This window comes from Amblyomma maculatum, chromosome 1 (genome assembly GCF_055883805.1).
Source record: "Amblyomma maculatum isolate TAMU_Amacu chromosome 1, ASM5588380v1, whole genome shotgun sequence".
Classification (NCBI taxonomy): Eukaryota; Metazoa; Arthropoda; class Arachnida; order Ixodida; family Ixodidae; genus Amblyomma; species Amblyomma maculatum.
The window spans coordinates 294,305,313-294,327,848 of record NC_139344.1 but is presented as its reverse complement, the minus strand read 5'-3'; the positions used below and the strand labels follow the sequence as shown (position 1 = coordinate 294,327,848).

The 22,536-nt window shown below is 46.8% G+C and overlaps 1 protein-coding gene across 1 annotated transcript in view; it reads left to right on the top strand.

Annotated features, from left to right (window-relative positions):
- LOC146206825 (coiled-coil domain-containing protein 125-like) overlaps positions 1 to 22,536 on the top strand; it is an 85,763-nt gene that overhangs the window by 43,125 nt on the left and 20,102 nt on the right. The window contains exon 3 of the mRNA XM_084591585.1: positions 2,536 to 2,863. Within this exon, the coding sequence (XP_084447711.1) occupies positions 2,536 to 2,863 (328 nt within the window). The remainder of the gene's footprint in view (positions 1 to 2,535; positions 2,864 to 22,536) is intronic.

Sequence of the window (22,536 nt, the reverse complement as noted above, 5' to 3'; positions counted from 1 at the left end):
CTATGGGACCTCTCACTGTATTTTCCTGTATGTTTTTTTTATTTGAAAATAACTTTCAACTTCAACTTCAACTTCCAGGGAAGGAAAGTGTAGCAGGGGCCGGCAGAAAGTTAGGTGGGCGGATGAGGTAAAGAAGTTCGCAGGGGTCAAGTGGATGCAGGTAGCACAGGACCTGGTTAATTGGAGGAATATGGGAGAGGCGTTCGCCCTGCAATGGGTATAGTCCAGCTGGTGATGATGATGAGACTCGGTGCTTGCGCAGGACAAGTTAAAAAAACAACAAGATTTTTCTACGTATCAAACATTTGCATTAATCATAACATATTGGAATATTTTGTTCGCTCGTTCAAGAAAGGTGCGACTATTTCGTTTTTGCCCTCGCAGCTTGAGTAGTGGATTGGAGATGGCGCTACGGAGGTGTGCCCTCAGCGACGGTGAACGTCCCAGTACACGTTCCTATTTATTATAACACTGTTAGGCACAAAACGACAGGTTTTTTATTCTTTACGACCGACTTCCACGAAGTACTCTGCACACGTTTTTACCTTTCTCCCTGCTGAAATTTCACTAACGCATGCTCTCCGTTTCGCTGAAGAAGTCCGTCGACTGCCAAGACTGCTACAAGCAATGCTTCGACACTAAGATGTTAATTATGTCCCTGGCGACTTGGTGTGGCTTTGGACGCCGTTGCCTAAGCGCGACTTGACTGTTGCATCAGTATACTGGCCCTTTCGTCGTACTGGAACGCCTAAGCGCAGTCAACTCTGTAGTCTCTCGCCTGACCACTCAAGGTTCTCGGAAGACTCAAGCAGTTCACTTGGTACGCATGAAGCACTGCTATCAGCGTGACGAACATTGACTCGCCCGGCCGTCTGGGAAGGCGGCAGTGTCCTGCATTGGAGGAAGATAAGGTGTGGCAGAAGAGGAAGCTGGGTCTGTCCGCTCTTGGCGTGCTAACATCAAGCGCATCTAACATCCGACGTGTAAATAAACCTCGTAAAGATATTAATGCTAATTTTTATCATAACCGAGATATGTAATAATAAAATTAAGCACTGGATTTATATCACTGCAGCACAAGATAAAACTATAGGATCGAGTAAAAGCTTACCTGTCACTTGCCGGTTCCCTTGAAATGGCAAGAAATAGCGAATTTATTCTATATTAAGCTATCGTTAACTCTGCCAACAAACAGAGAATGACTTTATAAGCACATAATAGGCTTTGTATATTGTACGAGATGAAACGTAACTAAACTATGGAAATAATGAATCGAATTTCTGACGGTTACTCCTTGAGGGGAAAGTCTTATCTATACAATAAAGCCATGTGCTCAGTTTTGCATTTATTTTTATATTTTATACTAAATTATAGAATTATTTTTAATGCTTGATATTTATGAAGAAGTAAGAATTGTTTTTGGCGGTTTAAATGAAAATCGAAGATAGTGACGCTTTTTAAATTCGAATCAAAGTTGCCTATTTTTTGATATCCCTGAATTTTGGCCAATTTCGATGTAATATGGAGAACAGAGAACTCCAGAACTACAAATTTTTGCATAAAGAACAAGGCCTGCATAATACCGAAAACAAGTTTCAATGCCAACAACTTACTTGATGATGCCAGATTACAGGGCTAAATACTGACAATTTTCAGCACACGTTCTGAGCTTTATATTAAGTTTTATGATTTTAAACATTATAATGCATCAACGTTTTAGTCCATAATAATTCTGACGATTGTTCATGGAGATTTTAATAAAATTCGGAGGTGGCGATCTTTTAAGAATTGGAATCAAAGTTGTCCCTGTTTTGCTGTTTTCGAAATTTGGCTGAATTTGATCTGTTGTGAGAAAACACCTAATATTCCAGAGCATTAAGTACCGAATGAAACTAAGAAAATAACCTTTTATATAGACAAAATGTTTTAATGACAACAACGCAATTCTTCGTGCTAGAATGCAGGATTGAAAATCGACTTTTGCGCACCGAGTTGCTTCTAGAGCAAAGTTTGCGATTTTTTACTAAAACAAATGCGGCAAGAAAAAAAAGATGTTTTCAAAACTCCTCCTAAAAGAGAAGTTGCATAGATTCACTGAGTACAAAATAATGCACGACAAAGTGTAAGTGCGCATGCAACAGGACTCCAAACTTGAAACTTTTTGAAATGGCAAAAAAGGACGTTTTTCCACCTCTAGTGGTATACGATATTTTTTTCGTGAAAATTAGATATCTTTCAAAACTAAAGTCCATTCCGTCGTGTCGAGACATTTTCCCACCACATATTGAAAAAAAAAATGGTAATGGGAACTGTAGTCCGTGCTTATCTGAACACACCCATTACGTATACAGCGATCTTTATCAAGATCGGTCGTGCGGTCGAAACGTCGAATAAAATGTTTTCTTTATTGAAGCACACAGTTGGCTTTATAGTTGTTTAAGCAGTCTAGCACTTCCATATATAAAGAACACTGCGTTACAAAGTTAAACAATGCCTTCCCACTGCCATTAGCTGATTTGAAGGTGTGTGGCGCAGGTTGTGAGCTCGCTGCAGAGTGAGTTGGACATCTGCCGGCGACTGCTGAACGCCAAGTACCTGGCGGCGCACATCCTGCTCAAACAGCTGGTGCGCGTAAGCGAGGAGAAGGAGGAGGGCACGCGCCGCAGCCATCGCCAATGCGCCGAGCTGCTCAAGGAGCTCAACAGCCTGCAGTACGAGCTGCAATGCATGGAGGAGCACCTCCGCCGCAGCCAGCAGACGTGGCTTGACAAGCTCAACAGCCTCATGGAGGAGAACGGCGACCAGCAGAGCAAGCTGCGCGAGCAGGCTGAGGCCCTGCGCCGGATCACCTACACGGCACAGGGTGAGGACGTACTCCTTTCCTCAAGGTTTGTCCATCTAATCGGAGCAGCGATGAGGCCGCAAGATGGGCCGAAGACCTGCCAGGGCATGTCTGCCTCAGTGTTTTGGCAGACACTGATGGCACGTCCAAGTGATGGCCTGAGTGAGGGCAACCCAGATGCCCCGAAGCCTCCTAAGATCGCGGGGGAAGGTTGCCGCGCACGTGTGCGCCGCCGCATGTGTTCCTTTCTTGTAAGAAGGAGGGTAGCATCATCCAGGTTGCGGAACCGAGATATTGGTGAGGGAGTGTCTTGAGGCGGGTTGCAGAATATGCAAAGCTTCGTGAACAGAGTAGGTCACGTGGCATCGAACAGATTGCGGGAGAGCCGCCAGACGCTGTGGGATATTTCTGGGCTCTCTGCCCTGTGCGTATGTTACAGGTTACAGCTCGCAGACACGCAGGCGCCAATGCGAGACACAGAAAGAGGCCCTTTGTAGCTTGTAGCGTGCAGTGCGCTGCGAATCACTCTAAATGCGAAAGAGCAGCTACTGGGCTTACTGAACCATTACGAAAGTGGGTTAAACGAAGCGGCACAGAAAGAGGATAACAAGGACGCTGCTGCTCTGATTCTTGTTGGAAGGTTACCTTGTCTCTTGATGCGACGTTTCCCAGTGTAGCGCATCATGCGAAGCAAAATAATTCTATCAAGTGTCGTGCGTGAAGGCGTGCAATGTATAACGTAGTTTGTGACACAAATCTCCTCGAGGGAGGAGAAATACACTAGCGCCCACAGTCGTGTATGCTAGCTTATTGAGTAAATTTTGTGGTTGGACTATAGCTAACGTAGAAGGAAAATAATGTACATATAGACAAGGAAACAGACTAGAAGCTAAATTAAGAATACTCATTATATTGTGAGTCTTCCACGGACCTTCTTCTTTCACGTGTTCATACCATCGTCATCATCCCGAAGTGCCGCATGTGGCACGAGTCTCCGTTGACCATCGGAATAAACGCCAGGCATCCTATTTCCGCAACTATTGCTGCTCCCCTTCATGAACTACTTAGAACGCGCAGCCCTTTCGTGTGGACTACATAGTGTGACACTGCTTTTAACAACCTCAAGCACGCCCTCACGTCGGATCCGGTCTTGTCCATCCTGTACAACGTTGCCAGTGGTCGTGGTCTCGGCGCTGTACTTCTGCTACGCGACGCAATTTCCCGTGAGAAAGTGACTGCCTCCGCTAGCCGGACCATGACTCCAGCTGAGCAAAATTATACCATTACCGAGCAGGAATGTCTTGCCGTCGTCAGGGCGGTCCAGACATTTTGCCCTTATCTGTACGGTCGCCACTTCACAGTTGTGATCGATCTCTATTTTATTTGAAGAAATTGGATTTTTTTTCAAAGAGCCTGGTGGAAAAATGTGAAAGGCCAACTTGGTCTTTGGATTCTACGTCTGCAAGAGTACCAGTTCGACGTCGTTTATAAATCGGGTCGCCGCCACCAAGATGCCGACGCGCGCGCTTTCTCACTTCCCACTTTCGCCATCAACCTGCCGTTTTTCTATGCAACGCATTTCTTCCTCGGACTAGAGTCGACCCTCTCTCCCTCCGACGCATATCACAGAAATTTCTTTTGACGCTTCTGACAAACACGCTCTCCGCTCGCAGCAACTAGCCGACACCTACTGCCGTGCCATCATCGACCGCTTTATCGGCTCTTCGAACCCGCCCAATGTTAGGCTCCGCCGACATTTGCGCAACTTCAAGCTCGAAGATGGCACCCTACTTCGCTACGTGTATTGCCCTGAGGGAACCCGCTGGATCCCAGTCGTCCCGAGTGTGCTTCGCCCACGTATCCTAGCGGCTCTACACGATGACACTGCTGCAGGTCACCTAGGTTTTCACAAAACCTACGACCGCGTGAAGAGACGACTGTTTTGGCCTGGTCTATCCACCAGTGTAGCTAAATACGTCGCTTCCTGCCCCCTGTGCCAACGTCGCAACTGGCCGAATTTTCCACCTGCATTCCTTCACAACCCCTTCCCTGTCCCTCCACGCCATTCGAAGTAGTCGGCGCCGACTGACATGGTCCCCTGCCTCTCTCCGATCGGGGCAAGCATTGGATCATCACGGCTGTCGAACACCTTACGCGCTACGCGTAGACAGCACCCGTGCCCACTGGCTCGGCTCAAAAGGTTGCAAATTTTGTTTTGCCATATATTGTATTGCGGCATGGCGCTGCCTGGGCGCTCCCAAGGGACCGCGGGACGAATTTCTTATCGACAGTCGTTGTCGAAGTTCTCCACGCATCCTCCACCCTCCATAAGACAACTTCAAGCTACCATCCCCAGACTAACCGTCTGACTGAACGATTTCATCGCACCTTATCGGATATGATCTCCATTTACGTCACATCGGATCATCGAAATTGGGGCACTATTCTTCCGTTCGTAACATTCGACTATAATACAGCAGTACAGCGGACTACCGGTTACTCTCCACTTTTCCTCTTTTATGGCCGTCCTCCCAACATACTTCTCGACAGTTTATTCTTCTCTGCGTCCGACTGTTCCTCCACATCAGTACCTGCCCAGCTCTTATCCCATGTGACCAGATGCCGTTACCTTGCTCGCCTCAACATAGAAGCCTGCCAGGAAGATCGCAAGAGTCGCTATGATTCTACTCATCTTGTGGTCTCTTTCCGTCCTGGTGACGAAGTACTACTTTACACACCACTCCTCACCCCTGGCCTTAGTGATAAATTTCACCACCGTTACCTTTGTCCATACAAGGTCATCACCCAAGCTTTCTCAGTGAACTACAAAGTCACACCTGTTCATCCCCCAGCCGATCGATGTCACCATGGTACTGAAATTGTTCATATGTCTCGTTTGAAGCCATTTGTGCGCCGCTGTGCATCGGCTGCTTAGGAGCGGCCAGGCTGGTCGCTTCCGACCCCCCGGGTAAATTGTGTGAGCCTTCTATGGATCTTGTTCTTTCACGTGCATATACCATCGTCATCATCCCACGGCGCCGCCTGTGGCACACGCCTCGGTTTTCCATCGGAATAAACGCCAGACACGGTATGCCTTGCTGTCTCGACCTGGCCTTCCACAATACACACAATGTACAAAGGACTGGTTACAGAAAACTTAAGATGGCTCCGCTCAACGCACCACCTCTGCTCGAACATGCACTTCTCGTCTCGCCCGTTTCAAGCACTGCTCTCTGCCACATAAAAATGGTGTCCTCCTTTGTGTCCAAGTCAGACGGGTCACGAGACCACGTGGTATATGGTCGAGATTACCGGAGTGCGTGACGTCATGAGACCACGTGACATGGCACTGGTAGTAGGTGTGTGTCCAACTAAAATGAAGTCAAAATCGCCTCGCAGTAGAAAGACATCGTCAAGTCGTTGGGATGATCTTCAAACAACTCCAGAATCATTCCAATCGTTCTTCTCCCATTTTAATAGTCATCATACTAGCATTAAAGTTACTTGTCAGCCTTAACAACTGAAAGTCAATTTTCTCGTTACCACGGTGTCGATGGAAAATAGAAAACCTAAAACTTCCTTGTACAGAAAGCTAACTCATAAGCAAGAATAGATTTCACCAGTCATCATCCGAGACATCGTAAGCAAGGAATAGTTGTAGGACAGGCGACACGGCTGAGGAGAATATGGAGCGATGATAATTATTACTTTAACGAGCTATACATTCATTGAAAGCAGCACTAATTCATAAAAACTGTCTCTGTAACTCCCTTAATATGGACCTCGAGAAAACATACCGCTTCAACGATGTGCTCACGAAACGACCAAAAACCAACTCTGAACGCCAGCCTTCTCTTGTAAAGAAATACTCAAATGCCATTCCAATAATAAACAATATTCTGCGGAAATACCACTCCATGCTAACGTGTAATGAACGCCCGAAGAAAATATTCCCGGAGGCACCAAAGGTAACATAAAACGTAATACAAACCTCGTAATCGAATCCCGGCCTCGGCGGCCGCTTTTCGATGGGGGCGAAAAGCAAGGCGCCAGTGCGCTGTGCGATGTTAGTGCACATTAAAGAACCCCAGGTGGTCGAAATTTTCGGAGTCCTCTACTACGGCGTCTCATAGCCTGAGTCGCTTTGGGACGTTAAACTCCACAAACCAAACCAAATCATCTAAACTCGACAACAAGCATCCAACACAACCACATCCTTGCTCTCGACCCAGATGTAAGGCGTGCAGTCATTTCGAAAAAGACACCGTGGTCAAAATTACAGCAAGCGATTTCACTTTTCACATGAAATCTGGCTTTAATTGCACATCTTTAAGCGTATATCTACCTTCTGGAATGGTACTTCAGTCATAAACAATGCATTGATGAGACAGGGTAATTACTGAGCATAATGCTAAATTGTCATAGGGTAGACAACGGCAAAACCCTCCCGAAAGCAGTTTTCCAGCATTTCAGTACCATAAGTTTGATGAAATTAAATCATATATTCTTCGGTCAGGCTTCAAATCTTCAAGGGCCAGAAAATGTAGGGAGGCATATGTAATCCATAAATTTAGAATATTGGAACCAAAAGGAATAAATATTTGTAAAGGAACACTATAATCTCTTAAATATATTCCGTCTACGCCATGAATAGTCGGGAAAACAATGCCATATAGCGCTCATTGTACAGTTTTGTTCACAACACGGCTGTATGCTCTATCCGCAATAGCATAGGCTGCACGTGTTCCTTCTTCCCTTCGTGTACTTTTCTTCAGATAATATCATGTGATAAGTCTGTTCTCTCTCCTCTTTCCGGAAAGCTCTAATAACTATTCTTTAACACTGCTTTCTCCTTTCAAGCAGAACGAGGGGATGAAGGTGGCTATAAAAGAGCACTGGACCTCAGTTCGCACCTCGAGCCAAAGTTTCGACAAGTGGAGTTGTCTTCGTCTGGGCAGAGCGATCATCACTGGCAGGGGTTTAAATATGCTTTTGCTTCCGAAGGAGAAAAGTTGGGGAGGGGGAGGGGGGGGGGTGAGAAGAAAGCTTAAGGAATGAAAATTAAAAATAAAAATGTTTCCCGCTAGGTATTTATCAGCCTGGAAAAGGTAAACCTGTGGCCTGAGAAAGAAATAAAAGCGGCAGCACCAGGAAAAACTACAATGCGGGGTGGATGATTAGTCAGCACCTCAAGCAGGTTCGGTGCAGACCAAGGAGGTTATATATAAAAAACAAACAAACTGCTGGAGTGGAAGGAGCACCAGTCAGGTGAAGCCTCGCGACTCCATTTTGAGAGAGGCAGAAAAGGGAACCAGTTGCCGCAAAACGCGCCCGCTGAGTGCACGGAAAAGTGGAGGTTGTTCAAGTGCGCGGCGCGTAACACGATCAAGACGAACTTTGTTAGTTCATGCGTGGCTTACGGTTGTACAAACTGTGGGAAAACGACACGAGAAGTCACATTTCACAAACTGGGTTCGTTAAAGCTCACTCCGAACTGGATGTGCTCCTTGCATTGCGGCACGCACGTGTGGGCATATATATATATCGGCTGCTTCTTTTCTGCTAGGTTTCCAAAGGATCCTGAGGCGCGAACACTTTGAGAACGAGTTGCTCGCCGCAAGGGCTGGCAAGCAAACGGCGGAGACCGCTTGTGTTCGGTCCATTTTACTCCAGAATTCTTTGACTTGACTAGACAAACGGTACGGTTGCGCATACTCTCTGTGCCGGTTCTGTTATTCCTGGAGCGGCTGCAGGCGCCGCTAATCATTATAAAGGCTTATCACAGTTTCTTCTCTGTATTAGAGGGACGGCTGGTGAATCTGCGCGCGATTATTATGGGAAGCTTACAGAGGTCGTTCGGTCAAAAGTTCGTCACCTTACCCCAACATTGAGAAATACGTGTAGGAAAAGTTATGGAAGTCTTGAATGGGGCTTTGAGGCTGCGGCGTCGTATGTAGTGCGCAGAAATGACTAGTTCAGTCGGATAGAGTGTTAATGAAATTGGATTATCGGTTCATTAAGAAGGATCAGGTAAAGAAAGTTGAATTCAGGTTTCACTAAGTTATATTAATGGTGAGTTAGAGAGTAAAAGAGGCGATTAAGGCGTATTACGTTTAATTAGGCGCAAAAATGTTTGATTAAAGTGGATTAATTTGGATTAGGGCTGTCTAAGCTAGATTATGGCAATTGACGTGGGTTTATAGATTATTGATGATTACTTTAGATTAACTTGAGTATGGCAGATTACGTTTGATTACATTTGGTTAGGAAGGATTAGGTTGGATTGGGGGATCACTTTGAAATATGTAGTCTAATTCGAGTTATGCTTGATTATGAGTTAGATTATTGAATAATTGATTTCGCTTTCATAGCACGTAAGTAGCAGCGTTTGATCTTGGATTCTATGCGTCGAGATCATTTCAACGATATATGACTTCACAAAGTAGCGTAAAGTCCAATTTTATTCATGATTACTAATCATGAGAAGTTAGGACCTTAGTTTAGTACAATGACATTAGTTTAGTGCAAAAGTACTCGATATGAGCTTCGCTACGATATATGACTTGAAAGTACAGAACATATTTCAATGTTTAATCACAGTTAACTAATTAGCGCGGATTAATTATGACGTGCAGTTAGTCCAGTGCAATTATAGGCGGCGTAAGCTATCCAACGATATACGACTTGTAGGTGTAGCATTGATTTTATTCTTATTCACAATGAGATTATTAGCAGCACTTAATAAGAATTAGCCCAGTGCAATTATACTCGAAAGAAGAGGAAGTGTCTTCTTGCTAAGGTGGCTTCATCGCTCCTCTGAAAATTCTGGCCGTCCTTGTAAACACCTGTTCTGTCTCCAGAGAAGTGGATTCTCTACTTCCGAGGAAGCTCCAGACGTCCTCTCGGCGTCAGGTTGCGAGACCTCCAGCGCATGGTACCCATGCATGACTGCAGCTCAGGTCGGCACGGAGGCTATGCCTGGTGCTGCCGCTTCCATGCTCGCAGAGGTAGCTTCGCCGGAATTGCTTCCTGCAACTCCTGTCCTGCCGTCGACACCTCAACCTGACCATTGGCCCCAGGTCCAGCTTGGTGCTCCCGGTTCATCAGCACCAGCGCCCATTCAGCCTTCCCAAAATGCACAGCAGCCCGTAAGTGAACTGTTTTTTGGGCGGAGCACGGCTATGGCCACCCAGTCAACACGCCGAGATGGACATCGAACAGTGCGACATGAGGAGACGTGCTCTCCAATGAACTGATCGGCACCACCATCCGTGTCAACGAGCACCCGTGCCCCTCACAAGCGTCCTTCGGAAGATAATCAACCAAATTCGTCTTCGGCAAGTGATAGCTATCAAGGAAAGCGCTCATGTTTAACTATCGAAAACCACGTTGCGCCTACACCGGGATCGGCATCTTATAAAGTGGCGATTAAATCTCTAGCCAACAAAAATCTGACCGATATACCAAACAGGATCATCCAGGCCAACTTGGACGCGTGTTTCGGAACCAGATGTTTTCGGGGCTTCACGGCAAGGAAGAAGTCAAACACTATAGCTGTGTGGCTCCCGACACTCACTGCGGTGGAACGTATCCAAACGCTTAGTTGTATTTCAGCCACAAGTGAGATCTCAGTGCCTGTGCAAGTGTATCTAGTTGAAGGCTCCGACTTGAAGCGTTGCGTCGTTTACAACGTCGACATAAACGAAGATCAAACAACTCTTCAACGTGAGCTGTATTGCCCCACGCACTGAGACATACAGGCTAGACACATATGAAAGGGTCGTTCCTACATGATCACCTTGCAAGGCCCTCCGACACTCACAGCCTATCTGTACTACTACGGCTGCATATTAAGGCCGCGGCCGTATACACCGAGTGTGGTTTACTGCTACAACTGTTTCCGGGCAGAGCACATGCGCAAATCTTGCCCTTTTGCTACTGCCGATGAAGGTGCGTCTGAAGGAAGAGTTACGTACCGATGCGGCCTCTGCAAATCGAACGACCACGAGATAACATCTCCAAGTTTTTCAACAAAGTAAAAGGCAACGCAGAAGGCTCGTCTTTGGAACGCTAAGTATTGGCCAATAGACGACATGACACCAGTGCAGACATCCAATTGCTTTGCAGCTCTTCAGTGGGATGATGACGAGCGGCCAGAGCTTCCTGAGCCCGCTTCGAATGCATATCCAGCTAAGACAAAGTCTAACGATACGGTGCTCAAGAAACGCCGTCGGCAACAGCCAATACAGCAGCGTACTGATCTACCAGACGACGATATGGCTGTAGTGGATGAGCAAACCAATCGCCTTTTAGCAGAGGTCTCTAAGCTCCGACAACACCGCGAAATGCTTGCTTGATGTCGGTGAGCTGCAGAAGTAACCGCCAATTCTAGCAATTATCCAGCACCGCCGCCTTCATCCCGCGCAACAATGCTATTTGCTGCCTTTTCCCAGTGTGCCACAATGCCCAATGATAATTCAGCAACATCGCTGCTCTGCTATATGGTCAACCAGTTGTCTAACCTGACATGTGACACTGCAGCGCTTGGACTAGTATCCGAAAATGGCGATTTCCGGTCGTCCTGGTGTACTACAGTGGAACTGTAGAGGAATTTTCACGAAGGTGGGCGAGCTCAAGACCCGACTGCGATTTAACAAGCTCCGGGTGTGGGCTATGTTACTACAGGAAACGAATGCCTTGCCATCAATTCCGGGCTTCAGCGGCTACGCGTCTCCTTCAATGACCTACCGTCGCGTGCAGACTGCTTCTCCCCCGGGAAAGGCGGCGGTATATGTTGAAACGCGTATTCCTCATGCGCGCGTTTCTCTCGAAGACTGGTGCACATCATATCAAGAGGTAATAGCAGTACTGCAAAATTTCTGAAAGGAACCGTTGTGCTTGTTCCATATTACGTTAGAACAGCGGGAGGCGCCTATTCTCGTACTAATCTTGGCTGGTTATTAAGTCATCATCATCATCATCATCATCATCATCATCATCATCATCATCATCATCATCATCATCATCAGCCTGATTATACCCACTGCAGGGCGAAGGCCTCTCCCATATTTCTGCACTTAACCCGGTTCTGTGCTAGCTGCATCCACTTGACCCCTGCGAACTTCTTAATCTCATCCGCCCACCTAACCTTCTGCCGCCCCCTGCTACGCTTTCCTTCCCTTGGAATCTAGTTTGTTACCCTCAGAGACCATCGGTTATCCTCTCTTCGCACTACATGTCCTGCCCATGTCCATTTCTTCTTCTTAATTTCCACTAGAATGTCGGTAACTTGAGTTATTTCTCTGACCCACTCTGCACGCTTTCTATCTCTTAATGTTACCCCTACCATTTTTCGTTCCATAGCCCTCTGGGTAGTCCTTAACTTAAGTAGAACTCTCTTGGTTAGCCTCCACGTTTCAGCCCCATAGGTGAGTACAGGCAAGATGCAACTGTTGTATACTTTCCTCTTGAGCGATACCGGTAAGCTGCTAGTCATAATCTGCGAGTGCTTGCCAAATGCGCTCCATCCCAATCGTATTCTTCTTGTTATTTCCTTTTCATGGTCCGGATCTGCGGTTACTACCCGTCCTAAGTAGACATATTCGCCTACTACTTCCAGTATTTCGCTACCTAATGTAAACTGCTGTTCCTTCCCGAGGCTGTTGAACATTACCTTAGTCTTCTGCATATTGATTTTCAAGCCTACCTTTCTACTTTTTCTGACTAGGTCGTCAATCATTATTTGCAGTTCATCCCCCGAGTTGCTTAGCAAGGCAATGTCATCAGCAAATCGCTGATTACTGAGGTATTCTCCATCTACCCTTATCCATAACTGCTCCCATTCCAAGTCTCTGAATACTTCCTCTAAACAAGCTGTGAATAGTACTGGGGAGATTGTGTCTCCTTGCCTAACACCTTTCTTTATGGGAATTTTGTTACTTTCTTTATGCAGAACTGTAGTTGCTGTGCAGCCACTATATATATCTTCCAGCACTTTCACGTACGGCTCGTCTACCCCCTGATTTCGCAATGCCTGAATCACCGCCGAGGTTTCAACTGAGTCAAATGCTTTTTCGTAATCAATGAATGCTATGTATAAGGGCTGGTTATATTCCGAGCATTTTTCTATCACCTGATTGATGGTATGGATATGATCGATAGTAGAGTACCGTTTCCGAAACCCTGCTTGATCCTTTGCTTGATTGCAGTCTAAGGTTGTCCTGATTCTATTAGCAATTACCTTAGTAAATACCTTATACGTAACAGACAGTAAGCTGATTGGTCTGTAATTTTTAAGGCCCTTAGAGTCCCCTTTCTTGTGAATGAGGATAATGTTTGCATTCTTCCATGGTTCTGGTACCGTCGATGGCACCAGGCACTGCGTATACAGGGTGGCCAGTTTTTCTAGCACGATATCCCCCCCCCCCCCCCCGTCCTTCAGCAAATCTGTAGTTATCTGATCCTCTCCAGCTGATTTCCCCCTTTTCATAGTTTCTAGTGCTTTCTTGACCTCGTCCTTCGTCTCTGGTGGAACATCTGGCTGTTTTTCCCTACCGCCAATCTCATTACGGTTCTGACTACTTTGGCTACTGTAGAGATCTGTATAGAACTCCTCGGCTACTTTGACTATCTTGTCCATATTAGTGATGACGTTGCCCGCCTTGTCCCTTATCGCATACAGCTGGTTTTTGCCTATGCCCAATTTCTTCTTTACCGTTTTAAGGCTTCCCCCGTTCTTTACAGCACGCTCAATTTTCTCCATGTTATACTTCCTTATATCGGCCACCTTGCGCTTATTGATTAGCTTTGATATCTCGACCAATCCGATCTGGTCTGTTGGATTGGAAGCTTTCATACTCTGGCGTTTCTTAATCAAATCTTTCGTCTCCTTAGACAGCTTACCGGTATCCTCTCTAACTATCCTACCACCTACTTCTACCGCGTACTCAGTAATGATATCTCTGAAATTATTGTTCCTTGCCTCTAGGGTAATGTCGCCATCCTCAGTTAGACCTGAATACCTATTCTGTAGCGAGATCCTGAACTCTTCTGCCCTCCCCCGCACCGCTAATTCGTTGATGGGTTTCTTTCTTACTAATCTGTTGCGTTCCTTCTTCAGATTTAGGCTAATTCGGGACCGCACCATCCTGTGGTCACTGGATCGCACTTTCCCGATTACCTCTACATCCTGCACAATGGCGGGGTTGAACACATTATGAAGTCGATTTCATTTTTAGTATCTCCGTTAGGACTTTTCCATGTCCATTTCCGGTTCTTCCGTTTGCTGAAGAAGGTATTCATGATTCGTAAGTTATTGCGCTCTGCAAACTCAACTAGTAACTCCCCCCTGCTATTCCTAGAACCAATGCCATAGTCACCTACTGCCTTGTCTCCTGCCTGTTTTTTCCCTACCTTGACATTGAAGTCGCCCATTAGTACAGTATACTGCGTCTTTACTTTTCGCATTGCCGATTCTACATCTTCATAGAAGCTTTCAACTGCTTGGTCATCATAACTACATGTAGGTGCATAGGCCTGTACAACCTTCAGTTTATACCGCTTATTAAGTCTAATTTCGATGGCTGCAACCCTCTCATTAATACTATAGAATTCATCTATATTACCCGCTACATACTTATTGACAAGGCAACCTACTCCTAGTTGTCGCCTCTCTGGTAAACCTCGATAACAAAGTACATGCCCATCCTTCAGTACAGTATATGCCTCATTCGGCCTCCTAACCTCACTAAGCCCTATGATATCCCATTTCATGCCCTCTAGTTCCTCTAAGAGCACTGCTAAACTAGCTAGGGTTCTAGCATTAAACGTTGCCAGGGTCAGTTTCCAATGGCGGCCTGTCCAGCGGAGCCAGGCTTTCTTAGCACCCCCTGCTGCGTCACAGGTCTGACCGCCGCCGTGGTCAGTTGTTCCGCAGCCGCTGGTGACTGAGGGCCGGGGTTTTATGGAGCTTGTCAAAGGAGGTTATTAAGTGTCCGTCGGCAATACCCCGGGTGTCCAATTTTACTCGGAGGCGACTTTAACGCCCCTCACCCGGATTGGGGGTATCTGACTGCAAGCCCTCGTGGTAGGCGTGTGCGGGACGCCTTCACTGATGCCCTGTTTATTCTGCTTAATCACCCTGGGACAGCAACACGGCCTGTGCGTCACATACGTAGTGCTGTCTATGCTCCAGACTTGACGTGGTGGTTGGGCGCTGGAACTCCCTCATGGCACATGGAGCCAGACTGCTGGGGAAGTGATCACCAACCTATCATCATCGGTCTCCATCCCTCCCGTCTCCGCCCTTTACGCGGCAAATGTTCTGTGATCAACTGGGACAGCTTTCGCTCATGTCTCGAGAGTATGCCTTCAGATTCGTCGTCACTGCTTGTTGACCGTATACAAAAAGCACTAAACAGCGCTACGACTACTACCTGGATTAATGTAGGTCGACCGGCACCAGATCTCGGCCTGCTTAACTTTTGGGCAGCCCGCCGTCAAGCTGAGCTGGATGATACGCGAGAGCCTACTTCGGGGCAAGGACGTACACGACTGAATTATTTTACTGCGAAGGCTCGGAGATATGAACGCGATCTCTCGCGACGCCAGTGGCATGCTTGGTGTGAACAGTGTTCTGATAAATTCTCGAATGCCTCACTCTAGCTAACGTTTCGTGTGCAATGGAACACGGTCGTCGTTCCACTAACGCAGCAGCAACAGCATGCTTTGCGGCTAATCTGTCGCCGGGCGATTTCGCCAAAGAAGCTGCTCAAAAATGTTTCCCAAAATGCGGTATATTGCCTCCTTCAGCTGCAAATTTTAATTTGGCAGGTATCCCTGCAGACGAATGGAAACAACCATCTGCTGCCAACGCGGATGGAATTGCGAGTCTCTTTTCGATGTCTGAGCCGCTGGCTGCAATTGGCAATGCGAAACGAAAAACAGCGTCCGGCCTGGACAAAATTGATCAGTATGAGGTGAGGAGACAAGCCAACGAGGAAGACGTGCTTCGCATACGCTCAGCTAAAAAGCTGTTTTCCAGCGTTCATCTGCGCCTACGGGCCAAAAACCACCACAAAGATCCTGGTCATCACTCCGTGCAAGAGCTGAGTTTGGCCATTCGGTGGATTATTTCCTCTTTCATTGGAATTTCATCTTCAAGATGGAAGAGCTAGCTGGGCCTAACTCTCAGACCTAGCGTCGCATACCCTACCCCACGTCGACGGACGCCGGCCCCTGTGGCGGCCCTCAGACTACCACTATGAAAAGCACTGTGGACGGAGATGATATTGACCCCACAGAATTCGAGAACGGTGAATGGGAGACCGTTCTCAGCATGCACGACCGCATGAGGAAGAAAGACGAGAAACCCGCGTTGAACTCCGTGAACGCCGGCGAGCACGGCGCCGGCGAGAAGAAATTTGTCATTCAGAAAAGCAGGCAAGATCCCAACACCCGCTAGAGGGCACCAATGCCGAAGCTCCTGGAGAGCGACTATAAAATATACTTCAGGCCAAGAGGCTGGAATTTAAATGACTATGTGCCACGTCGCCTACTGCAGGCCTTGTGTGCGTCTGCAAACCTACCCTATGTAAACGTCCTGGACGAATATATTTCAAGGATCAACTCCGGGAACAACACGTACGCGATCAGCACGCCCAATCGTCAACGAGCGAGCACTTATGTGAACATCAAATCCATAGTTATAGACCAGAAGACCCTCGACATGGCCCCCTACAACGCGACACCCGACGACGCTATTAAGGGTGTCGTATACAACGCCTACGACATCGGAACTGCGGAGGACGTCCGCCAAGGCTTTATCAAGCGGAACCCGAACATCGCCGTAGTCAACGCAAAGAGAATCGGCAAGTCAAGATCTATCCTGATTACCTTTGGAGAGGAAAGGCTCCCAAGACAAGTTTTCTACTGGGGATCAGTGTTCACCGTCTACCCGTGCCGAGAGCGGGTGGAGTAACAACTGTAGGAAGACGGGGAACAGGACTGATGTGTGCTACAAGCCAAGGCTAGAGTGTTGCCACAGATGTGGCGAAAACCACCCGGAGCCAATAGATGGAGAACTACCGACGTGCAAGCCCGAATGCATTGTATGCGGGGGGATGCACATCACCGGCAGTAAGAATTGCTAGTATAGGCTGCTCAAGATACGGCCCCACAAACCCAAGAACGACCTAGGGCAACATGACTCTGCACACCAGCCACGATCGCGGGTCAACGACAACCACAAAGGCTACCGGGATAGAAGTAGGTCGAACCCCTTTCCACCACTGCCGGCGACAGGAGACGGAGTTGTCGGCTTAGGTCCTGACCAAGTCAAAGGAAAGAGTCCAAGCAAGAATGGAGACACAAGCAAAAAGGTGAGCTGGCCAGTTAAGACCTCCCCTTGGGAAACGGCTCGAGAGAAGGCACTGGTCGAACAACTCGGTAATAGGGAAAGAGAGCTTGAAACCATAAAGAAAGAATTGGCAGAAATGAGGAAACGTATTACTGATAACACGAAAATGCAGAGGGTACTCGACAAGTCACCTATTCAGAATTTACAAAGCACTAGTCAATCGTCTCCATGTAATACTAATGAAATAGTACATAACAAAACATCAATGGAGACGGACACCCGAGTTCCTGCGAAAAGACCTCTACCCAGAAAGGAAAACACAGAAGACAGCAAGCCCAAAAAGGTGGCAGAAAATTCGAATGAGGAAGCATCGACCCCGACTTACAGCAAGCATAGGTTGGACATAAATGTACTCATGAAGCGGGCAGGAGCTCAAGATGCCAGAATAGATGCCGTTTCGGCTAGAGTTCACAAACTAACCGAGAAGATAGATAATCTTACGGCGGAATTCGTCATGGTCAGAGAACAAACAATGACTTGCTTCCAGCAAATTATGAGACGACTAACGAACATAGAAGCAAGGCTTCCCCCGGTTGCTTGCAACACCCTCCCTCAGCTGCCACCGCAGCAAGAGTCCTAGGACATAAGGGCCCCTCACCACCAAATTAAAATCTGGCAGTGGAACTGCAAAGGTTTCCACTCTGAGAGAGGGAACCTGCAGGCACACATTCAAAAAATTGAAAACACACCCGATGTAATCACGCTACAAGAGGCAAGCGGCACGGTATAAGTAACCGGCTACGCCGCGTATACCCCGCTGGAATTACAAAGGGGCCATAAACCTAGGTCGTTCACGGCTACGTTAGTGCAGAGAAATTTGACAGCAATGCAACACGAACTCCAAAACACGAGTGAAGACCATGTAATGATTGAACTAATCCCAAACACAAAGGGAGACAACAGTCTCTTTATCCTGAATACGTACAACTCGCCCAAAAACCGTGGGGCAGGGCTGGTAGATCTTTTACGGAAAGCCATAAGACTAGCTGACAGGAAAGGGCTAATAATTACTGGGGACTGCAATGCCCCGCATCCGGCTTGGGGATATAGGATGACCTCCCCCAAAGGAAACAAACTATGGATGAAAATTCAACACTTAAGACTAACAATACTAACCAACCCAAAAGACCCCACAAGGATAGGCAACAGCATCAGTATAGACACGTCCCCAGATTTGACGCTGGGCAGAGACCTTGAGGGCGAGAAGTGGTCAAACACAGGACACACCTTAGGTAGTGATCACTATATTAGAGATTGAAATACATACCAGACCACTGAAGGGGATGCTGCACAAAAAGAAGCTGACAGATTGCGATACTCTTAGAACAGTCCGGGATAGAACCGCCCCGAGAGAGATCGTGGATCTAAATCAATGGGTTGAACGACTCAAAAGTGATGTAAACACACACACTAGAGAGAACCCAACCACCGGAAATAATATTACAGATTCGAGGTTGGCCCACATGTGGGAAGCCCACGAGAGCCTTGCGAAAAGATGGAAAAAGCAGAGGCGCAATAGAAGGCTATAGATGAGAATATCTACTCTTGAACGACAGATAGTAGAATACGCGAACGAACTTCAGAGTCAACACTGGGGGCAGATTTACGATGAATTGAATGGGAAACGTGGGTGTAAAAACACGTGGCAACTTCTTCGCCACTTGCTAGATCCAGGCAAACTAAGATTGCCGCTCAAGGACAGCTGAAAAGATTGGTTCATAAATACCAGGGCACGGCTGAAGATCTCATAAAGGAACTGAAGAGCAGATACCTTAATACGTGCAAAGGGAGCTTATCTGCACCATATCGAGGACCAGAGAACACTGAGCTAGATAGAGACATATCAATAGCGGAGGTGTGCAGAGCAATCAGTCAGCTAAGAACCACATAAGCAGCGGGAGCAGATGGGGCCAGCAATAAAATGCTGAGAAACCTAGACTTAGTATCAGTCACGGCACTCACAGACTTTCTTAATGGGTAATGGAAACGAGGTAGAATGCCTTCAGAGTGGAAACATGCTAAAGTGGTCTTCATTCTGAAGCCTGGGAAGAAACTTGAAGTAGGCAACCTCAGGCCGATATCGCTCCCATCATGCCTAGGGAAGCTGATGGAGCATGTAATACTAAACCGACTTCAGGAGTATGCAGAGGAAAGGGAGGTATTTTCCGAAACAATGCTAGGTTTCAGGAGCAAGCTGTTCACGCAGGATGTAATGATTCAACTCAAAGCAGCATAATTGACGCGCCCAGTAAAGGGGGCACAAAAACTGTACTTGGCCTTGATCTACAGAAAGTCTTTGATAATGTCAAACACGAAGCCATACTAAATATTCTGGAGGAAATTGCCCCTGGTAAGAGGATTTACGATTACGTTAGGGATTTTCTAACCGAAAGAACAGCAGAAATAAGCCTTGGAGACATCAGGTCTGAAAAAATTAAGCTAGGAGACAAGGGCACCCCACAGGGCTCAGTTCTTTCCCCTTTCTTCTTCAACCTAGCGTTAAAGAACCTCCCACCATTACTGACAACTGTGAAAGGGGTGAAACATATACGCTATATGCTGATGATGTCACGTTATGGACATGCACGAGCAACGATGGGACAATAGAAGAAAATCTTCAACAGGCAATCGACATTGATGAAGAATATGCGGAATGGGCAGAGCTGAAATGCTCACCAAGCAAATCGGAACTTCTGGTAATCCAAGGAACAAAAAAAAACGCAATATCAACGCAATTAAATGGCACACCGATAACCAGAGTGGACAAAATCAGGGCCTTGGGACTGATAATCCAAGGCAATGGAAAAAACATAGAAATAATAAATCGACTTAAGTCAACAATTAACATCACAACCAGGTTGATAAGGCGAATAGCCAACAAAAGACGCGGGGTCAAAGAGAAAGATTTCTGCCGAATTGTTCAGGCTTTTGTGATAAGCAGATTAGTGTACACCATCCTCTCCATCCCCTACCTCAAGCTAGGGGTAGCAGAAAAGAACAAAATTGAAACGATCATAAGGCAGGCATATAAAGCAGCACTGGGGCTATCCCACTGCACCCCATACGGAGAAACTTCTTAAACTTGGGGTCTACAATAACACCATGGAACTATGCGAGGCACATATAATAACACAGCTAAAGAGGCTCGCCACCACATCCACGGGATGGAAAATCCTGGGTAAATTAGGACTACAAGATAGAATCCCGGAAAGAAATGCACAAGTAAAACTGCCGACTGAAGTAACAAACGCACTTGCTATTAAAGCGCTACCAAAAAAAAAAATACATGCACCCTGGTTTTCATGAAGGCAGGAGAAAAGCAAGAGCAAAGGCCATTGAGGCCAAGTTAGAAGGCTCTGAATATACTGTTTTGTAAAAGGCGGCAGAATACAAAGGAGGCAACTTTTTTTGCTATCGTGGACGTGAACGACTCGGGTAAAACATTAATGGCAGGTTCAATAAAAACAAACTATTCAGGGACAGCGGAGGAGGCGGCTATCGCCATGGCGATGGTCAGCACCACAGCGGTTACCATAATTAGCGACTCCAAATCTGCTATAAACAATTTTGCGAGGGGCATGATCTCCAAAGAGACAGAGCGAATTTTAAGATATAAAGATTGGAACCAAAAAGAGGTGGAAATAATATAGGTTCCGGCCCACTCGGGGAACAAAGGAAACGAGTTGGCTCACAGTATAGCTCGAGGTTATGTGAGCAGTGAGCCAGGGTGATTCCCCCAATTGCTCGAGAGATGCACTAATCTCATTTCATGACTACACTAATCACTTTAAACTAGAAAGGCGGATATATCCTCCACCAGACAAGAAACTAGACAAAAGGTAGGAAGTAATCTGGCGTCGGCTCCAGACGCGTGCCTTCTTCAGCCCTTCTAAATTAGCGCACGTGTACCCAGCACAATACAATCCAAATTGTAAACACTGCGGCGAAATAGCAGGATACGATCATATATTACGGAGCTGCAAAAAAGCGCCGCCACCAGCGGACCTACTACTAGTCCCTTCTTTAGAACGGTGGGAGGCTATACTGGCCAGCTCAGACCCGTTAACGCAAGTTCGGGCTACTGAGTGGGCTCAAAAGGTCGCCGAGAGCAACGGACTTGAGGCCATCTAAGTGTAGCGCCCACAAATCGCTCATTGCTGACACTAAATGTTTTCCAATCCAAAAAATCAGTATGATGTTTACAAGAACCTCAGTACTGCTGCACTCCCTCAACTACTACACAACGTAAACAAGGTGTGGCTTGATGGTGTTGTACCCGAGAGCTAAAAAACCGCTGTCGTGATCCCTATTCCTAAACCTGGGAAGCCTCCAACAGACCTCGCCAACGTACGACCAATCTCCTTAACATCGACGCTTTGCAAGCTTTCAGAGAAAATGCTAGCCACACGACTTTCTTGGGTGCTTGAACAGCACGGTTTTTATCACCCTGCTCAAATTGGATTTCGTCCATACATAGGTACAGAGGACGGGTTGGCGGTCTTGGCATCAGCAGTTCTATCATCTACCCGCAGCCGCAATGTACCGTCTTTGCCAAAAGTAACCAGGCTGCAGGATCTGCTTCTCAACCATGTGGTCGTGAATTCACACCATTTCTGAAGCTCTAAATCCCTGCAATAAAAAGGCGAGCGTCTGTCCTCACTTCTTAACTAGTTGTGATCATCCGGGAATCCTTATTGGCTTTATAATGCAATTAAGAAGCAAAACATGCAGCCTGGTTACTTTTGGCAAAGACGGTACGTACCATATTAGCAAAGGACGTTGAAAAGGCATATGACAACATCAGTCATGCTGCAATCCTGAATGCCATTGACATGCTTCATCTTCCTTCGAGAGTACGCACTTTTGTCGCATCATTCTTGGACGGAAGGAAATTTGCAATACGCCTCAGTGGTTACATAGTTGGTTCATTCGTTTCACTACGTGGCGTGCCCCACGGATCAGTATTGTCTCCGACATTGTTCAATATTACTTTCATCCCATTGGCTTGGGGCTTACATGACATCCCTGAAATCATGTTTTTGCAATACGCAGATGATATCACGGTACGGAGCACTCACCATGATCTTCTAATTCAAGAGGCCGCCCTTCAGTCAGCATTAGACATAACCTCTGATTACGCATCCTCCATTGGCCTTCAACTTTCTGTATGTAAAACTACATACACGTCAGTCGCCAACCGCTGGGGATGCCGTAAACTTACCTCAAATCTATTTCGTCTCTCTCTATCAGGCACTCCACTACAAGAAAGTTCGAGCCT